General features: G+C 47.2%; 1 protein-coding gene across 5 annotated transcripts in view; it reads right to left on the bottom strand.

The window, feature by feature from the left end:
- Positions 1–17,030, bottom strand: part of sez6l (seizure related 6 homolog (mouse)-like) — a 50,699-nt gene that overhangs the window by 16,090 nt on the left and 17,579 nt on the right. For 4 of the 5 annotated variants that reach the window (XM_045692237.2, XM_082955690.1, XM_082955692.1 and 1 more), the window contains exons 2-7: positions 9,227–9,724; positions 7,759–7,898; positions 5,237–5,432; positions 773–958; positions 450–621; positions 124–290 (exon numbers count right to left, since the gene is read on the bottom strand). In XM_045692237.2, the coding sequence (XP_045548193.1) occupies positions 124–290; positions 450–621; positions 773–958; positions 5,237–5,432; positions 7,759–7,898; positions 9,227–9,724 (1,359 nt within the window). The remainder of the gene's footprint in view (positions 1–123; positions 291–449; positions 622–772; positions 959–5,236; positions 5,433–7,758; positions 7,899–9,226; positions 9,725–17,030) is intronic. The other variant, XM_082955693.1, reaches the window with a different exon arrangement.

The raw sequence follows: 17,030 nt of genomic DNA, 5'->3' as shown, positions 1-17,030 counted from the left end.
AGGAAAGGAGAGGGGGAGGTGATGGTTGAGGAGAGGAGAGGGGGAGGACAGGAGGATGAGAGAGCTGAGGTTAGACAGAAAGGTTATGAAATAATGTGTTTATACATGTGTGTGTGCTCTTACCTTCATAACGGATGTTGAAGCCTGTATTGTGGTTAGGTTGGTCTGTGATGAACTGAACCCTGACTGCTGGACCCTCACTGATCACCCCTTCAAATGGTATTGGACCACCCCGCCCAGAGTCAAACAGCACCACAGACCCAGCATCCAGACCGCTCCATAACACAAGTCTGGGGGGGAGAAATGTAAATGTATTATAGCACAATCACAGGTTACACATTCACATTCAAATCTCTCTCACTCACTCACTCACTCACTCACTCACTCACTCACTCACTCACTCACTCACTCACTCACTCACTCACTCACTCACTCACTCACTCACTCACCTGTCAGTGGGTTCGAGGGCCAGTCTCTCCAGGTGCAGGTGTAGTCTCTGTGCAGTGGGGGCCTCCAGGGACCAGGAGCAGGAGCGGTCATGGGTGGCGGTGGGACCCAGGCGGGGAGAGGGGGACAAGATTCTCCCTACTGTAGCGTTTTTCACTGACCCTCCACACAGCGCTATGGAGGAACAGGTGTGATGGTGATGATTAGAGTTGATGTGTCTCCCCAGCTCTGCAGCTGGGCATGTTGTTGCTCCAGACTGCAGCAAAGCATTGAAATGTGGGTGTGTGTGTTCCTGTGTGTGCGTGTGTCTCCCTCTCCTCCCTACCTCTACAGCTTGGCTCCTTGCTGCTCCAGACAGGCAGAGATGTGTTGAGACAGATGAGTGCCACTGCCCCCTGCAGGTGGTAGCCCATATGGCAGTGGAAGCGGGCAGTGCCCCCTGGCAGCAAGTCCAGCACGGACACCTCCCCAAAGTGAGGCCTCCTCGGCAGGGCACAGCTCAGACGGAATACTGCCAGGGGGAAAGAGAAGGGTAGAGTGAGAAAGATAGAAGGTAAAATAAGAAGAGAGAAGAGGAGCGAGAGAGATTTCCATTCTCTATGCGCTTATCTCAAATCCATTTTCACCTTAGTCTATTTTATGCTATTCTATTCAATAGTTGGCTTCCTGGTCTAATTTGATCTGAGATGACTACTACTCTCTCCTCTTCTATCCTATCATCTCTCCCTTCTGCTAAATCCTTCTCCCTCCTGTATCCTGATTCTGCCTCGTCGACCCTACTCTCCTCCCTTACCGCATCCTATGACTCGCATTGTCCTCTTTCATCCGGGCCGGCTCGGCCCGCCTGTCCTGCTCCGTGGCAGAGTGACTCATTGTGAGCTTACAGAACAGGCCTGCGGGCAGCTGAGCGAAAATGGAGGAAAACTAAACTTCAGGAGGACCTATTATCCTTTCACTTCCTCCTCTCTGCCTTCTCTTCCTCTGTATCCGCTGCTAAAGCCACTTTCTACCACTCTAAATGTCAAGCTTCTGCCTCTAATCATAGGAAACTTTTTTACACCTTCTCCTCCATCCTTAATCCTCCACCCCTCCCTCTCTGTGGATGACTTTGTCAACTACTTTGAAAATAAAGTTCACGACATCTGCTACTTATTCACTCAGCCTATTGAGTCCACTGGTCTCACTCACAAAGAACTCCCATATGCCTCTTTCTCCCCTCTCTCTCCAGATGAAATCCTGCGACTAGTGAGGTCTGGCCGCCCAAAAACCTGCCTGCCCGCTCGACCCCATCCCCTCCTCCAGACCATCGATGGAGACATGTTCCCATCCCTCATCAACTCATCCCTGACCACTGGCTGCATCACCTCTGACTTCAAAATGGCCCGAGTCGCTCCCCTCCTCAAGAACCCAACACTCGACTAATCCGACATCAAAAACTATAGACCTTTATCCCTTCTTTCTTTTCTTTCCAAAACACTTGAGGGTGTTGTTTCTGATCAACTTATCTCTCTGATCTCATTCTCCCTCTCAGAACGATCTTCTTAACCCTAACCAGTCAGGCTTCAAGACAGGTCACTCAACCGGGACTGCTTTTCTCTGTCACGGAGGCTCTCCGCACTGCCAAAGCTGACTTCTCTCCCCATCTTCCTGCCTTCGATACCATGAACCATCAGATCCTCCTCTCCAGCCTCTCAGGGCTGGGCGTCTCAGGCTCTGCCTCCTCTCCAGCCTCTCAGGGCTGGGCGTCTCAGGCTCTGCCTCCTCTCCAGCCTCTCAGGGCTGGGCGTCTCAGGCTCTGCCTCCTCTCCAGCCTCTCAGGGCTGGGCGTCTCAGGCTCTGCCTCCTCTCCAGCCTCTCAGGGCTGGGCGTCTCAGGCTCTGCACAATCTTGGACTGCATCCTACCTGGGCAGGCCGCTCCTACCAGGTGACATGGAAAGGATCTGTGTTTGCACCATGTATTCTCACTACTGGTGTCCCCCAGGGCTCGGTTCTAGAATCTCTCCTCTTCTCTCTATACACCAAGTTACTAGGCTCTGTCATATCCTCACATGGTCTCTCCTATCATTGCTATGTGGATAATACTCAACTACTTTCTCCTTCCCCCCTTCTGACACCCAGGTGGCGACATGCATCTCTGCGTGCCTGGCAGATATCTCAACTTTGATGTCGGGCCCACCACCTCAAGCTCAACAAGGAGACACTTTTCCTCCCTGGGAAGGCCTGCCCGCTCAAAGACCTCTCCGTCATGGTTGACAACTCCAGTGTCGCCCTCCGAGACCCTGGACAACACCTGTCATTCTCCGCAAACTTCAAAGCAGTGAATCGCTCCTGCAGGTTCATGCTCTACAACATCCTTAGCGTACAACTCTACCTCACACAGGAAGTGGCGCAGGTCCTAATCCAGGCTCTTGTCCTCTCCCGTCTGGACTACTGCAACTCGCTATTGGCTGGGTTCCCCTCTTGTGCCATCAAACCCCTGCAACTTATCCAGAACGCTGCAGCCCACCTGGTTTTCAACCTTCCCAAGTTCTCTCCTGTCACCCCGCTCGCACCTACTACAAGACCATGGTGCTTACCTACGTTACAGCAAGAGGAACAGCCCCTCCCTACCTTCAGGCTATGCTCAAACCCTGCATCCCAACCCGAGCACTCCGTTCTGCCACCTCAGGTCTCTTAGACCTCCCACATCTACGGGTGGGCAGCTCCCGCTCAGCCCTGTCCAAGCTCTTCTCTGTCCTGGCATCCCAATGGTGGAACTAGCTTACCCCTGAAGCTAGGATAGCAGAGCCCCAACCAATCTTCCGAAAACATCTCAAACAGTATCTTAAATAATCCTCCTCCTCACCTCGACCCCCCCCCAAATAAAATAAAATAAAAACCTGAAACCCCCCCTCCTTCTAGCTCGGACTCTACTGAATGTACTTTCTATACCTGTGATATGTGGTTGTCCTACCTATCTTACAATGAATGCACTAACTGTAAATTGCTTTGGATAAGAGCGTCTGCTAAATGACTAAAATAAAAAAAAAATAAAAAAATGGATAGGCCAGACTAATGGTTATATGACTGGACATGCCAGACTAATGGTTATATGACTGGACATGCCAGACTAATGGTTATATGACTGGACATGCCAGACTAATGGATATATGACTGGACAGGCCAGACTAATGGATATATGACTGGACAGGCCAGACTAATGGTTATATGACTGGACAGGCCAGACTAATGGTTATATGACTGGACAGGCCAGACTAATGGTTATATGACTGGACAGGCCAGACTAATGGTTATATGACTGGACAGGCCAGACTAATGGTTATATGACTGGACAGGCCAGACTAATGGTTATATGACTGGACAGGCCAGACTAATGGTTATATGACTGGACAGGCCAGACTAATGGTTATATGACTGGACAGGCCAGACTAATGGTTATATGACTGGACAGGCCAGACTAATGGTTATATGACTGGACAGGCCAGACTAATGGTTATATGACTGGACAGGCCAGACTAATGGTTATATGACTGGACAGGCCAGACTAATGGATATATGACTGGACAGGCCAGACTAATGGTTATATGACTGGACAGGCCAGACTAATGGTTATATGACTGGACAGGCCAGACTAATGGTTATATGACTGGACAGGCCAGACTAATGGTTATATGACTGGACAGGCCAGACTAATGGATATATGACTGGACAGGCCAGACTAATGGTTATATGACTGGACAGGCCAGACTAATGGTTATATGACTGGACAGGCCAGACTAATGGTTATATGACTGGACAGGCCAGACTAATGGTTATATGACTGGACAGGCCAGACTAATGGTTATATGACTGGACAGGCCAGACTAATGGTTATATGACTGGACAGGCCAGACTAATGGATATATGACTGGACAGGCCAGACTAATGGATATATGACTGGACAGGCCAGACTAATGGATATATGACTGGACAGGCCAGACTAATGGATATATGACTGGACAGGGCAGAATAATGGTTATATGACTGGACAGGCCAGACTAATGGTTATATGACTGGACATGCCAGACTAATGGTTATATGACTGGACAGGCCAGACTAATGGATATATGACTGGACAAGCCAGACTAATGGATATATGACTGGACAGGCCAGACTAATGGATATATGACTGGACAGGCCAGACTAATGGATATATGACTGGACAAGCCAGACTAATGGATATATGACTGGACAGGCCAGAATAATGGTTATATGACTGGACAGGCCAGACTAATGGATATATGACTGGACAGGCCAGACTAATGGATATATGACTGGACAGGCCAGAATAATGGATATATGACTGGACATGCCAGAATAATAGAGAGAGGAGAGGACAGGCCAGGTGAAAGGCAAGTAGTTTGCCACGTTAGCTCCATCTATCCATTCCTGTCCTATCTGAACTGACACAGACAGTACACCAGTGTGAGATGACAGAGGAAGACATTACAGGTGTGACACACACACACACACACACACACACACACACACACACACACACACACACACACGAAAACCAATTAATCACAGCTAATCAGTTAATTGATACGACATCCAATCACAGTGCTAATTGATTACAAAACAAGATTAAGTGGTTTGGCCATTAATAGATCAGTTGGACAGAGAATCAACAGCCCCTTAGTAGATAGGACCTAATGAAGGCTTTGAATTAAAAACATGAACAATTTTGTGTGTGTGTGTGTGACTGTGTGTGATTGTGTGTGTGTGTGTGATTGTGTGTGTGCTCACTTTGGTAGTGTAGCTGGAACATGCCCATGCTCCCATCAGGCGAGGAGCGGTAATATACTGAGATGATATTGGTCGGACTTCGGATCACCTGACCCTCCACCAGCAGTGTGTGATTGGCCAGAACCAGCAAGGCCCCGCCCTCATCCACCCCTCTGATTGACAGCTGCTCTCCCTCTGACAGATTCACACTCTTCACCTAAGAGAGAGAGAAGAGCGGGGTTGAGAGGAAGGAAAAAGAAAGGCAGACAGTGCGAGATAAAGGGGAGGGGCAGACAGTGCGAGATAAAGGGGAGGGGCAGACAGTGCGAGATAAAGGGGAGAGGCAGACAGTGCGAGATAAAGGGGAGAGGCAGACAGTGCGAGATAAAGGGGAGAGGCAGACAGTGCGAGATAAAGGGGAGAGGCAGACAGTGCGAGATAAAGGGGAGGGGCAGACAGTGCGAGATAAAGGGGAGGGGCAGACAGTGCGAGATAAAGGGGAGGGGCAGACAGTGCGAGATAAAGGGGAGGGGCAGACAGTGCGAGATAAAGGGGAGGGGCAGACAGTGCGAGATAAAGGGGAGGGGCAGACAGTGCGAGATAAAGGGGAGGGGCAGACAGTGCGAGATAAAGGGGAGGGGCAGACAGTGCGAGATAAAGGGGAGGGGCAGACAGTGCGAGATAAAGGGGAGGGGCAGACAGTGCGAGATAAAGGGGAGGGGCAGACAGTGCGAGATAAAGGGGAGGGGCAGACAGTGCGAGATAAAGGGGAGGGGCAGACAGTGCGAGATAAAGGGGAGGGACAGACAGTGCGAGATAAAGGGGAGGGACAGACAGTGCGAGATAAAGGGGAGGGGCAGACAGTGCGAGATAAAGGGGAGGGGCAGACAGTGCGAGATAAAGGGGAGAGGCAGACAGTGAGTGAGAATTCTCAGAAACCATGTTATCGATACTGTTAATGACACTGCACATCTCTTCTGAGATCTCTTCTTAGAGCTTGACTGCAATAAAGAGGACCTGGAACAGCACCAGTGTTGTGTGGAGGAAGGCCCGAGAAATTGCCAAAGACTCCAGCCACCCAAGCCATAGACTGTTCACTCTGCTGCTGTCCGGCAAATGGTACCGAAGCATAGGGTCCCGGACCAACAGACTCCAAGACAGCTTCTACCCCCAAGCCATAGGACTGTTGAATAGCCAGACTGCTAAATGTCAATTAATGGTACCCGAACTATCTGCACTGACTCTATCTTGCACTGACCCTACGCACACTCACTAGACTATATATACACACACACCATATACACACTCACTCACACATACTACACCGTCACTGCTACTCTGTTCTATATTTTACTCTTATTATTATCTATCCTGATGCGTAGTCACTTTACCCTGCATTCATGTACATACAGTATCTACCTCAAATACCTTGTACCCCTGCACATTTTTCTGGTACTCCCTGTATATATCTCCACATTTTCTGGTACTGGTACTCCCTGTATATAGCTCCACATTTTCTGGTACTGGTACTCCCTGTATATAGCTCCACATTGATCTGGTACTGGTACTCCCTGTTTATAGCTCCACATTGATCTAGTACTGGTACTCCCTGTATATAGCTCCACATTGATCTGGTACTCCCTGTATATAGCTCCACATTGATCTGGTACTGGTACTCCCTGTATATAGCTCCACATTGATCTGGTACTGGTACTCCCTGTATATAGCTCCACATTGATCTGGTACTGGTACTCCCTGTATATAGCTCCACATTGATCTGGTACTGGTACTCCCTGTATATAGCTCCACATTGATCTGGTACTGGTACTCCCTGTATATAGCTCCACATTGATCTGGTACTGGTACTCCCTGTATATAGCTCCACATTGATCTGGTACTGGTACTCCCTGTATATAGCTCCACATTGATCTGGTACTGGTACTCCCTGTATATAGCTCCACATTGATCTGGTACTGGTACTCCCTGTATATAGCTCCACATTGATCTGGTATTCTTGTGCATTTTATTTTATCCCTCTTGTGTTAGTTATATATATATTTTTTTTCTTTCTTTTTGTTTTACTCTGTATCATTGGGAAAGGTTCGTCAGCAAGCATTTCACTGTAAAGTATACACCAGTTTAATTTGGCGCATGTGATAAATACAATTTGATTTGATTTGATTTGGAGGGCAGGGTGCTGTACCAGCAGACATCACTAGGGGTCAGAGACAATCCTGAGATCAATACAGAGTCAACAATCACAACGCAGTCTGTGTCAGTGTCTGTGTCATTGACTATATTTTTTATATCGAAAGTAAGCGTACGTTATTTAAAAACACCTTGTTTTCTGAGCAATCTTTCAAATTATTAGGACATGTAAACAGCTTAATCGGCGTTCCAGCGGTATATTTGATCTGATCATGTATGCAATGTATGCATCTTATAAGTAGTTTTCACATACAAACTTATGCATGTAACAGCCCTCAGTGAAAGCGCATTTGTGTATGTCTGTGTCAGTGCATGCGTGTGTTTGTGTTGTTTACCTGTAGCTCGACTCCATAGCCTGTGTACACAGTGACGGTGTATGTACAGTGTAGGAATGTTCCATCTGGGAGGGGGGGGTCGTCAGAAGAGTCTATGTATCCCTCGGGGTCGGAGAAATTCACCATACAGCCAGACACAGCTAGAGATAAGAGGAGAGGACAAACATCGATTTAACAATACAATATTTGAGAAATGTATTTCACAGTGTAATCCAGGATGCTGGTGAGATAAGCACATCTCTGTCTTCAGTGAGAGAAAGGTCAACAACATCAACAACTGCTTTCTGTAAAAGGACAGGGTGTTCTCTGACATTGATGATGCTCTAGTCTAGTCTAATGCAGAGGTTGGAACCAGTTCAGGGAACAGAACTGAAAACCAGAAAATAACGACATTGTTCAAGGAACAGAACCGGGAACGAAAGTGATCAATACTGTTCTGGAACAGAACCGTTATTTTAAAAGCATGGAAACCGGTTAATAAAGTATTGTTTATGTTCCGGGTATATTTCCCTGTCCCACAAACAAACGTAACAAAACGCCTATGCAAAGTCCTCCCTGTGTCAATCAGAAACTTCTTCGAGTGTCCATGAGTAGGCAACCTGCCGCTACCGCTCCGAAGCATAGGCTACTGTAGCCTATTGACGATAGCTACATGCATGATTCGGAAGATAGGGAGAGATTTTTCATTAGAAAAGAATGGATTTGGCCTCCCGAGTGGCGCAGTGGTCTAAGGCACTGCATCACAGTGCTAGAGGCGTTACTACAGACCCAGGTTTGATCCCGGGCTGTATCCCAACCGGCCGTGATCGGGAGTCCCATAGGGCGGCGCACAATTGGCCCAGCGTCGTCTGGGTTAAGGGAGGGTACTTTTCTATGCTAGTTAGGGATACTATAATTATCACATTTCACATTGGATTCATTAACTACAAAAAGGTAAGACATGTTTTTATTCCGGTGCGCGCTCTGCATGCACAAGCTTGTTAGCTAGCTAGCTCTGGTCCAACGTTAAGCCAACTCTCTGAAGTTCAAAGACATTCAAAGTTGCTCCATAGAAGCCGCTCTGCATAGGTATAATTCTGTGGGCCTAATTCAGATAATGCATGCCATAACAAGATGTCCTTCACCCTCTCTCGCTCTCTCCCGCAAAATGTTAAGTTGCATCTCGTGCCCTACACTTATCTTTCCATCAAGCCCGTAAACAACTTTAGCATAGTAAACTGCTCTATCCACACTGATTGGTGAAGTTTAATTTAATTTAATGAGCCAAAAAATGTATTAAAAATAAGGATTTCAGAGGTTTAAAGATGAACAGAAATGGAACGATATAAACCGTAACTTTTTTTTGGTTCAAACCAGTTAGGAACTTTATTTTGCTGGTCGGAACTGAAAAAATAATGTTTCTGTTCAGAACGAAAAGATAGAAAATAATTTTGGTTCCAACCCCTGGTCTAATGTATACCACTTATACCCGGTGAAGATGTTTCTGCATCCACGTCTGTGTCTGCGTCCACGGTCGCCATGACGATAGTGGTGACTTCATCTCGCTGTCCCGGCAGTGTGTGTGTCACGGGCTGAGAGGAGGAGGTGAGGGGGTTGCTGTCGGGCTGGGAGGGCTGTGAAGGGAGGGGTGGTCTGCTGTCGTGGGGTTGTGAAACTGGGGGTTGTATCCTCTTCAACAGACCCTGTTGATCCAGAGACAAACTTCCAGAAAGGCCCCCTGTGCTCATTTCTCTCCCCAGGACAGGCAGCAGGTCCTGGGGCAGAGCTGAGGGCAGGACCATTCCCCCTGTCTGGGAGAAGAGATGATCCTTCTGAGCCAGGACTGACTCTAACAGATCACCAGCGGCACTCATCCCCACCCCGGGCCCTAACCCAGCCTCGGGCCCTCTCCCCCTGGGTGAGATTCTGTCTGTGTTCCCTATGGCTGGAGAGGGGGAGGAGGGTGGAGGTGTGGGGTCAATCTCAGCTAGAGAAACACAGAGAGAGACAAAGAGAAAACGAAAGAGAGAACGAAAGAGAGAAAGAGTGAGACTCAGGTAACATTTTCCAGGGGTCATGCAGTCTTGACACTAGCGCTGCTTTTAGCTCTGGGAATAATTGTACTCTCATTTCCACTCTGTTAGGTCAGAGCTGGAGCGCCAAGGGTTCTCTATCTGTTCCAGTGTCTGTTCCAGTGTCTGTTCCACTGTTATCAGGACTACTGTCTGTTCCACTGTCTGTTCAACTGTTATCAGGACTACTGTAGGCTACACTGTCTGTTCCACTGTTATCAGGACTACTGTCTGTTCCACTGTCATCAGAACTACTGTCTGTTCCACTGTCATCAGAACTACTGTCTGTTCCACTGTCATCAGGACTACTGTCTGTTCCACTGTCATCAGGACTACTGTCTGTTCCACTGTCATCAGGACTACAGTCTCTTCTACTGTTATCAGGACTACTTTCTCTTCTACTGTTATCAGGACTACTTTCTCTTCTACTGTTATCAGGACTACTGTCTTTTCTACTGTTATCAGGACTAATGTCTGTTCCACTGTTATCAGGACTACTGTCTGTTCCACTGTTATCAGGACTAATGTCTGTTCTACTGTTATCAGGACTACTTTCTCTTCTACAGTTATCAGGACTACTTTCTCTTCTACTGTTATCAGAACTAATGTCTGTTCTACTGTTATCAGGACTACTTTCTCTTCTACTGTTATCAGGACTACTTTCTCTTCTACTGTTATCAGGACTACTTTCTCTTCTACTGTTATCAGGACTACTTTCTCTTCTACTGTTATCAGGACTACTTTCTCTTCTACTGTTATCAGGACTACTTTCTCTTCTACTGTTATCAGGACTACTTTCTCTTCTACTGTTATCAGGACTACTTTCTCTTCTACTGTTATCAGGACTACTTTCTCTTCTACTGTTATCAGGACTACTGTCTTTTCTACTGTTATCAGGACTAATGTCTGTTCCACTGTTATCAGGACTACTGTCTCTTCTACTGTTATCAGGACTACTGTCTGTTCCACTGTTATCAGGACTAATGTCTGTTCTACTGTCTGTTCTACTGTTATCAGGACTACTGTCTCTTCTACTGTTATCAGGACTACTTTCTCTTCTACTGTTATCAGGACTACTGTCTCTTCTACTGTTATCAGGACTACTGTCTGTTCCACTGTTATCAGGACTAATGTCTGTTCTACTGTCTGTTCTACTGTTATCAGGACTACTGTCTCTTCTACTGTTATCAGGACTACTTTCTCTTCTACTGTTATCAGGACTACTGTCTCTTCTACTGTTATCAGGACTACTGTCTGTTCCACTGTTATCAGGACTAATGTCTGTTCTACTGTCTGTTCTACTGTTATCAGGACTACTGTCTCTTCTACTGTTATCAGGACTACTGTCTGTTCCACTGTTATCAGGACTACTGTCTGTTCCACTGTTATCAGGACTAATGTCTCTTCTACTGTTATCAGGACTACTTTCTCTTCTACAGTTATCAGGACTACTTTCTCTTCTACTGTTATCAGAACTAATGTCTGTTCTACTGTTATCAGGACTAATGTCTGTTCTACTGTCTGTTCCACTGTTATCAGGACTACTGTCTCTTCTACTGTTATCAGGACTACTGTCTGTTCCACTGTTATCAGGACTAATGTCTGTTCTACTGTCTGTTCTACTGTTATCAGGACTACTGTCTCTTCTACTGTTATCAGGACTACTGTCTGTTCCACTGTTATCAGGACTACTGTCTCTTCTACTGTTATCAGGACTACTTTCTCTTCTACTGTTATCAGGACTACTTTCTCTTCTACTGTTATCAGAACTAATGTCTGTTCTACTGTTATCAGGACTACTTTCTCTTCTACTGTTATCAGGACTACTTTCTCTTCTACTGTTATCAGGACTACTTTCTCTTCTACTGTTATCAGGACTACTTTCTCTTCTACTGTTATCAGGACTACTTTCTCTTCTACTGTTATCAGGACTACCTTCTCTTCTACTGTTATCAGGACTACTGTCTTTTCCACTGTTATCAGGACTAATGTCTGTTCCACTGTCATCAGGACTACTGTCTGTTCCACTGTTATCAGGACTAATGTCTGTTCTACTGTCTGTTCTACTGTTATCAGGACTACAGTCTGTTCTACTGTTATCAGGACTACTTTCTCTTCTACTGTTATCAGGACTACTGTCTCTTCTACTGTTATCAGGACTACTGTCTGTTCCACTGTTATCAGGACTAATGTCTGTTCTACTGTCTCTTCTACTGTTATCAGGACTACTGTCTCTTCTACTGTTATCAGGACTACTTTCTCTTCTACTGTTATCAGGACTACTGTCTCTTCTACTGTTATCAGGACTACTGTCTGTTCCACTGTTATCAGGACTAATGTCTGTTCTACTGTCTGTTCTACTGTTATCAGGACTACTGTCTGTTCCACTGTTATCAGGACTAATGTCTGTTCTACTGTCTGTTCTACTGTTATCAGGACTACTGTCTCTTCTACTGTTATCAGGACTACTGTCTCTTCTACTGTTATCAGGACTACTACTGTCTCTTCTACTGTTATCAGGACTACTACTGTCTCTTCTACTGTTATCAGGACTACTACTGTCTCTTCTACTGTTATCAGGACTACTGTCTGTTCCACTGTTATCAGGACTACTGTCTGTTCCACTGTTATCAGGACTAATGTCTGTTCTACTGTTATCAGGACTACTGTCTCTTCTACTGTTATCAGGACTACTGTCTCTTCTACTGTTATCAGGACTACTGTCTGTTCCACTGTTATCAGGACTAATGTCTGTTCTACTGTCAGTTCTACTGTTATCAGGACTACAGTCTGTTCTACTGTTATCAGGACAACAGTCTGTTCTACTGTTATCAGGACAACAGTCTGTTCTACTGTTATCGGGACAACAGTCTGTTCCGCTGTTATCGGGACAACAGTCTGTTCCGCTGTTATCGGGACTACAGTCTGTCCCGCTGTTATCGGGACTACAGTCTGTCCCGCTGTTATCGGGACTACAGTCTGTCCCGCTGTTATCGGGACTACCGTCGGGACTACCGCCTGTTCCGCTGTTATCGGGACTACCGTCGGGACTACCGCCTGTTCCGCTGTTATCGGGACTACCGTCGGGACTACCGCCTGTTCCGCTGTCGTCGTCGGGACTACCGCCTGTTCCGCTGTCGTCGTCGGGACTACCGCCTGTTCCGCTGTCGTCGTCGGGACTACCGCCTGTTCCGCTGTCGTCGTCGGGACTACCGCCTGTTCCGCTGTCGTCGTCGGGACTGCCGCCTGTTCCGCTGTCGTCGTCGGGACTGCCGCCTGTTCCGCTGTCGTCGTCGGGACTGCCGCCTGTTCCGCTGTCGTCGTCGGGACTGCCGCCTGTTCCGCTGTCGTCGTCGGGACTGCCGCCTGTTCCGCTGTCGTCGTCGGGACTGCCGTCTGTTCTACTGTTATCAGGACTACAGTCTGTTCTACTGTTATCGGGACTACAGTCTGTTCCGCTGTTATCGGGACTACAGTCTGTTCCGCTGTTATCGGGACAACAGTCTGTTCCGCTGTTATCGGGACAACAGTCTGTTCCGCTGTTATCGGGACAACAGTCTGTTCCGCTGTTATCGGGACAACAGTCTGTTCCGCTGTTATCGGGACAACAGTCTGTTCCGCTGTTATCGGGACTACAGTCTGTCCCGCTGTTATCGGGACTACCGTCGGGACTACAGTCTGTCCCGCTGTTATCGGGACTACCGTCGGGACTACCGCCTGTTCCGCTGTCGTCGTCGGGACTACCGCCTGTTCCGCTGTCGTCGTCGGGACTACCGCCTGTTCCGCTGTCGTCGTCGGGACTACCGCCTGTTCCGCTGTCGTCGTCGGGACTACCGCCTGTTCCGCTGTCGTCGTCGGGACTACCGCCTGTTCCGCTGTCGTCGTCGGGACTACCGCCTGTTCCGCTGTCGTCGTCGGGACTACCGCCTGTTCCGCTGTCGTCGTCGGGACTACCGCCTGTTCCGCTGTCGTCGTCGGGACTACCGCCTGTTCCGCTGTCGTCGTCGGGACTACCGCCTGTTCCGCTGTCGTCGTCGGGACTACCGCCTGTTCCGCTGTCGTCGTCGGGACTACCGCCTGTTCCGCTGTCGTCGTCGGGACTACCGCCTGTTCCGCTGTCGTCGTCGGGACTACCGCCTGTTCCGCTGTCGTCATCGGGACTACCGTCTGTTCTACTGTTATCAGGACTACTGTCTGTTCTACTGTTATCAGGACTACTGGGCTTATCTGGCATCAAGTTGACCAGCCCAGCACAATACACCTGCTCTCTACTGCACACACACACACTCGCATAGGCAGATCACAGACTTTCTGGGCGAAGAGTGACAGGTTAGGCAGTCAAGCATGACCGGGGGGGTGGGGGGGGTGAAGAAAAGCATAGACAGGCACACTGCTCCCACGCATGCTAAAAGGCCATCTCCAACAGCTCAGCACTAAAAACGACAGAACAGCACACACACACACACACACACACACACACACACACACACACACACACTTACTTACTTCATGGCCAGTGTATCACTGTATTGCTGCCTCTCCATTCTAACAAAACCACTGGATCACATAACACCTGCTCTCAGAACAGGCTTATTTTTAAAAGCACACATCCTCACACTGACAAAAACAGCTTTTAACTTTAAAGCGTCAGTAGAAACAATAACAAAGCGGACTCCCATCCCTGGTTCGGTAAAAAGCTGAGGGATGGGTCTGAAGAAATGTAACCTCACTTGAATTCATAGACAGAGCTATGGATGCAATGCCTGACCATCCATGATATGAAAATGACGGTTTTAACCATAGTTTCGGACTATATAGTGTTTGTTTACATTTTCTTTGTTTTCAAACGTTGGAGTAAAACAACCGTACATTTTGGGTTCTGATGGGGTACTAAGATATATATATTCTTCAACAATCAATGGGTACATATCATACATTTTTAAGTCTAAAAATGTATGTTGCAACTGCTGATTGCCCCTTTAATAGTGTCTGTTGTGTCTACTCCACCCATCAAACCTTCATCAGCCACCAACAAACACATGCCTGGCTGATTTCTTCTTTACAGATAAACAGGAGATGTGGAAGACATGTCAACATGTGTGCCTGATCTGATACAAAAATACTTTTTATTCCTTGAACACTAAATGCTTTTGTACAGTACATTTCATTTTCTCAGCAGAGCTCTGTGTGTTGTATAAGAGTAAATCCGTTGGGGGAGTTATATTGTAAATGTGTGACTATAGCGTACACTGTGTACATTTACTTTGTCTCTCTCTACCCATCTACACTTCTAGTCTAGAAGTGGGTCAGACCGAACCACCACCATCTGGATCCAAAGGCTCAGCACAGGAACCCCACGCTTTGTCTTTACAAACGGCACGTTGCAGAAGTTTCCGTAGCCTGGCGTCCTTGATCAACCAAATCTAATCTATTCAGTTTCACCAAAATAACGTTTCCAGTCAACAGAGGCATATTCAGTACCTCTAGACACAATACTTAAATGTGTCCTTCGCTATCAAATATGGGCTTAAAACATGTTTTTATCCATGGTCTTCCATATTCCGCCTGTGGGTGCCATTGTAGTCCATTCTAGACCACGCAGTCAAGAGAAAGTATGCTACAGTGTAATCTCCCACTTCTACAGGTATAAAATGGGAGAGCCTGGATAAAATCTGGTTTTAAACGCTTGTTTGATAGCGAAGGACACATTCAACACATTGAATCGTAAGTATTGTGCCTAGAAATACTGTATATGCCTCTGTTGACCGGAAACATTATTTTGGTGAAACCAAATAGTTTAGATTAGGTTGACCATGCACACACACACACACACACACTCTCTCTCTCTCTCTCTCTCAGAGCTGGGTACCACATTATCATGTTCCTGATGCAGTGTTCATCACATCCCCCCATTAGCAACCTATTTAGCACCGTGCTGTGAGTGACAGCCTGTGTGACTATGTGCTGACTCATTAACTGTGCCAGATATCCCACTGCATGAGAGTGGAGGAGAGGAAGAAGTCTATAGAGGGTATTCATTGCCATTTGATGTGTGGGAACAATAAAGACATCCAAGGTTATAGAGCTATTCTTGAGCAACTACACTGAAAGAGAATACACAGAAGGCTGTGTGTGTGTGTGTGTGTGTGTGTGTGTGTGTGTGTGTGTGTGTGTGTGTGTGTGTGTGTGTGAGAGACTAAACTGGCAGAGAAAGCAGTAGACAGTTGACTCTATTGTTAGTTAGTCTATTTTTATTGATGTTTTTGTGAGATCTGATTGGCTACGCTGATCACATCTTCCGACCCCAAACTGGCAACCTGGCACCCACTGTAACTATGAAAATACATTCCTGAGCTACCACAACAACACACCATGGAGACGCACTCTCATAACCGCAGCTATGCACGCACACACACACACACACACACACACACACACACACACTCTCACTGGTCAGCTTGAACTAAGGCTGGGTCCAGGAATAAGCCTTTAAACCAAATAGGTATATGGAATGAGGTGGATGGGTGCTTTAGCTCGCCCGCTGAACCGGGTTGGTCGAGTTTGCACCTTAGGGCGTCATGGTTTCAACATAAATGTACAGACGCTGCATAGTGCATACCCGACCCCTGGTAACCTAGGCCAGGATTCAGTCCAATCGGGCTTTGTCTGTGATGCGGCTTTTAAAGGCTGGGAGCTGATAGGCTGATGCTGAGTTGTGTGTTGACTTGTTTCTGGCTGTCAGGCCCTCCACAGAGAACACACAGCTGACCCAATGATTTCATTTGTGAGGTGACACACACACACACACACACACACACACACACACACACTGGTCGATGCTATATGTAACTGGGTGTTTGAATCAGGCTGTGGGTTGGTTGGTGGACTGATTTAAAGGAAAGTAGAGCAGCCATCAAATCGACCAATCAGCAATGACCTCAGAGCAGATCATCAGATACAGCAAACTCCCTCTCAGATACACTGATTCAACACACACTCAACTACAAAACACACACACACACACACACACACACACACACACAACTACAAAACACACACACGGTTCTAAAGCTTTCAGTTCTAAAGCCTTCGGTTCTTGACTCACACCGTCCTCATGCCCTTGTTCAGGATTCAAGGCACGAAGTCCCAGCTGTACCGTGTGTGTGGTGTCAGGTTGATGCTATACCGCCCAGGCATGACCAACGCGGCTGAACAGACGGC

Source organism: Salmo salar, chromosome 01, assembly GCF_965601325.2.
Source record: "Salmo salar chromosome 01, fSalSal1, whole genome shotgun sequence".
Taxonomy (NCBI): domain Eukaryota; kingdom Metazoa; phylum Chordata; class Actinopteri; order Salmoniformes; family Salmonidae; genus Salmo; species Salmo salar.
Note: the sequence above shows the minus strand (reverse complement) of the source record. Positions and strands in the feature narration are given on the sequence as shown.